This window comes from Physeter macrocephalus, chromosome 20 (genome assembly GCF_002837175.3).
Source record: "Physeter macrocephalus isolate SW-GA chromosome 20, ASM283717v5, whole genome shotgun sequence".
NCBI lineage: Eukaryota > Metazoa > Chordata > Mammalia > Artiodactyla > Physeteridae > Physeter > Physeter macrocephalus.
The window spans coordinates 103,003,286-103,007,391 of NC_041233.1; the positions used below are offsets into that span (position 1 = coordinate 103,003,286).

General features: G+C 49.9%; 1 protein-coding gene across 1 annotated transcript in view; it reads right to left on the reverse strand.

The window, feature by feature from the left end:
• Positions 1–3,576, reverse strand: part of MTMR7 (myotubularin related protein 7) — a 109,463-nt gene extending 105,887 nt beyond the window's left edge. Inside the window, exon 1 of the mRNA XM_007109907.4 lies at positions 3,400–3,576. Within this exon, the coding sequence (XP_007109969.1) occupies positions 3,400–3,423 (24 nt within the window). The 5' untranslated portion in view covers positions 3,424–3,576. The remainder of the gene's footprint in view (positions 1–3,399) is intronic.
• Positions 3,577–4,106: the final 530 nt, after the last annotated feature.

Consider the following 4,106-nt stretch of genomic DNA (forward strand, 5'->3'; position numbering starts at 1 on the left):
ACACACACACACACACACACACACACACCAGCAAGAAAGATGTGCAAAGCATCCAGATTATTCATGGGTATCTGTCTCCTTACACTGCACTCCAGAGACTGAAGCTGAGTACAGAGGCTGTGATGGATATCGCACAGCTTACAAAGAGTAAATGAATGACTTCACTGTAACAGGAAAACAACTATACATTATACATGCATTTCCTTTCCTCTTAAAATAAACCCCTGCCAGCCACATGGTAAATACACTTCAAACTTGAGTGTATAGGGCTTCCCTGGTGGCGCAGTGGTTGAGAGTCCGCCTGCCGATGCAGGGGACGCGGGTTCGTGCCCTGGTCTGGGAAGATCTCACATGCCGAGGAGCAGCTGGGCCCGTGAGCCATGGCCGCTGAGCCTGTGCTCCGCAACGGGAGAGGCCACAACAGTGAGAGACCCGCGTACCACACACACACACAAAAATTTTACAACACAAGCTCTGTAAGTAGTACGGGCCCTTTTCATTTATACTGTGAAAATTAGTATTGCACTTAAAAATGTAAAATGAAATTGTTTAAAATATCGAATCACTATGTTGTGTAACAAGAACTAGCACAGTGATGTAGGGCAATTACACCTCAAAACAAACAAACAAATAAACTCATAGAAAGAGAGACCCAATTTGTGGTTACCAGGGGGGCAGGCTGAAGGAAGGTGGTCAAAAGGTACAAACTTCCAGTTATAAGATAAGTAAGTACTAGCGATGGAATGTATAACACGATAAATATAATTTACACTGCGGTATGTTATACATGAAAGTTAAGATAATAAATTCTAAGAGTTCCCATCACAAGAAAAAATGTTTTTCTATTTCTTTAATTTTCTATCTAAATGATGATGGGTGGTCATTAATTTATTGTGGCAATCATTTTATGAAGTATGTAAGTCAAACCATTATGCTGTACACCTGAAACTTATCCAGTGCTGTATGTCGATTCTATCTCAGTAAAACTGGAAGTAAAAACTAAGGATAAATAAAAATTTTTTAATTGTTTTAAAAATGTAAAATAAAATGATATTGTTTAACCTCAATGAATCATGTCATGTCATCATGTCTATCTTTATTGCTGTTAAGGCTTTCAGCATCTTTGAGGTAGTAACGATTTATTACAATATATCATATACTGACACAACTTCCTGACAGCATCTCCAATGCTCCTGGTCCTCCTTGCGTGTTAAGACTCAGCTCTTCTAGGAAGCCTTCCCTCACCCTTTCTGGTAGAGCTGATCCTCCATCCATTACCCTCTCCGCACACTGTCCCTGGCACACATCTCTCTCCAGATTTACAACTGCCTCCGCTCCAGACCAGCAGCTCCCTGGTCTGGAGCTTCACAGAGCTCACACAGGAGCTTCTCACAGGAAAGGTTCTCCAATGCTTGTGGAATGAAATGAATGAATAAACGGATTGGATCCCCCCCCCCACCAACCTCTGTAGTTTTTCATTTTCTTCCACCTGCGTTACACTAAATGTTCATGACTCTCAACTCAATGAAATGTCAGACAATTATCCATTTCCGCCCATTTCTTTGTTTCCTGATAGAAGATTTATGGTACAGGGTGTTTATGAAAACGGGTTTTAAGAACAAGCGAGACTACTGCCCGATGTTCAGGTTTGCACACACGGCTTTGTAGAGAATGAGTCTGAATAAGGATGAGAAAAGGCCTTTACTGCCCAAATGCATATTCCATAGGAAGAAAAGCACTCAGTGTCATGTCACCCTATCACTACTGACATTCACATCAGACATCATTTGTATCAAGAGCCCCCTTCATCATGACAAAGAAAGGATGCCCCTGGCACAGCGAGCTCATGAGTTAAATTCCTTATTCCAGAATAAATTATTTAGCACCACTTAAACCCTGAAGGCTCTGAGCCACCTATCTTGCGGTTCATGGCACCCTCCTCTAAGTTTACAATTTCTCGATTGTGAAGCAACAATTTAATTCCATAGCGCAAAATCAATACCACTTAACTTTACTGTAGGAACTCACATCATGTGGCAGACTAAAAGATTTTATTCCTCCACTGACATGAGACAATTGTAAAGCTGCCTTTATAAAGAGGCACTGGGGCTTCCCTGGTGGCGCAGTGGTTGCGCGTCCGCCTGCCGATGCAGGGGAACCGGGTTCGCGCCCCGGTCTGGGAGGATCCCACGTGCCGTGGAGCGGCTGGGCCCGTGAGCCATGGCCGCTGGGCCTGCGCGTCCGGAGCCTGTGCTCCGCAACGGGAGAGGCCGCAGCAGGGGGAGGCCCGCATACCACACACACACACACACACACAAAAAAAAAGAATCAAGAGGCACTGAGGAACCATGCCAGAATTTAGGAATGAATTTTTCTTACTGGACTCACTTCACAGCAATGGCCCCATGAGATGAACACGATCCCTGGGGCCTCCTGAGTTCCGCCCACTCAAGCCCAGCTTTGACTTCACTGTCAGGACCTAGATTTGGAACAGGAGATCATCCTGGAAACGCAAGGCGCTGTAGTGGTGGTAACAAGAGACAGTCAATAGGTTCCTGAAATAGGTTTTGTCACTAGTTTAGGGTTTTCATCAGGAATGTCGGTCACCTTTTTCGCTCTAAATTTTATTACTAGTACAACCATGAAGGAGTAAGGTTTGGTACAGGGGTCAACGTTTCCAGTGTTATTTAACTGAAATGATCTGGGACCAGTAGCTTTTGTTGAGTTGGCAAGAGCTGGTGTTGTTTAAAACAGACCAGTGGACGAATCTGTAAGCTGCAACCCACTGGAAAAGGCAAGAGGATGGAAGGATTGATAATATTCAGCCTACAGCGAACATTGATCATCTGCTCGGTGCAAGGTCCACTGCGGCTGATAGTCTGAGGACCAAGAAGCAGAAGGGCGAGTTGGGCGGGTCTGAACCCTTAGATTCAACAAGCTTCCCGAGTGCATTCAACGCACCTGCACGTAACTCGTTTCCCTGCACCTGTTATTAGGAAGGCTTGTTCCTCTTTCAACTGCTCAGAGCAGCCAACAGAAAAAAAAAATTTTTTTTAAGCAGCAACCTAGTGCTAGACCAGAAGGGAGCGTTTATCAGCCTATCAGCAGCCCCATTACTCTACAGGCAGTTAGGGTTCCCTCCCGTCCAGCCTTCTGTCCACTGAGCATCCCCAAGGACAAGAGGTTAGATCCAGCAGCAGCCAAGGCTAGGCCTGTGAGGCAGCAAGAGGAAGCCCAGCCTCCCGGCGAAGCGGGAGAGGCTCCGGCGCCGCCTCCTCCCTCGCTCGCTCGCGGGGCCAGTTCGGTCTGCGCCGGACAGGGAAGCCGGGGCTCCAGCTGGCTCAGCATCCCTCCTCTTGCTCCCGCTCTCCCTCCTCCGCCCGCGCCCGTAGCACCAACCTTAGGCGTGCGGATGTGCTCCATGGCGAGCCCGCGTCTGCAGGTCCCGGGCGGGCGACGCCTCACGCACCTGCGCGCGTCTGCAGCGCGGCGGGAGGGACGCGGGGAGGGGGCTTCGCGCCCGGGAGCGGGCGGGTCTCGGGCTTGGCTCCGCCCTCAGGTGCGGCGGCGCCCGCGCGAGGCAGGCGTGCGGGGCCCGGGGCGCCTGCGCGGCCCTAGAGCGCGCGTCTCTGCGCCACTGACACCTGCTCCGCCTGTCGCCGCCCCGCCCCGCCTCGCCCCCGCCTTGCCTGGCTGGGGTTGCGGGAGCCAGAGCCGCTCGCTTCCTCTGAAGAAGGGCAGCCAGCGTAAGACTGTGGGGTTACTGTTCCCCGAGACACAATGGGGGCCTTGCGTTGGGTGTGGCCTCTTGGAGGAGAGATGGGACTAAGCGCTGCTCCACAGCCCATGGGCTTCCTTCCAGAGCGTCCCAGGATAGGTGGGGCTTCAGGGTGGGGCAGGAAAAAGGCTGCCACAAACACTCCAGATCCAGTGTGGCCTCTTGGGCCCTGTCTGTATATTTCACCACCGGCGGCAGAGCATTGGGGATGAAGATGGAAATAGCAACAGTGTTAAGCGCCCGAGAAAATGCTGTTAAGACAGGCATCTCACATCAACCTGTGACTTTACCGTTGGAAGAGGCACTTTCCCTTGACACCGTACTGGAT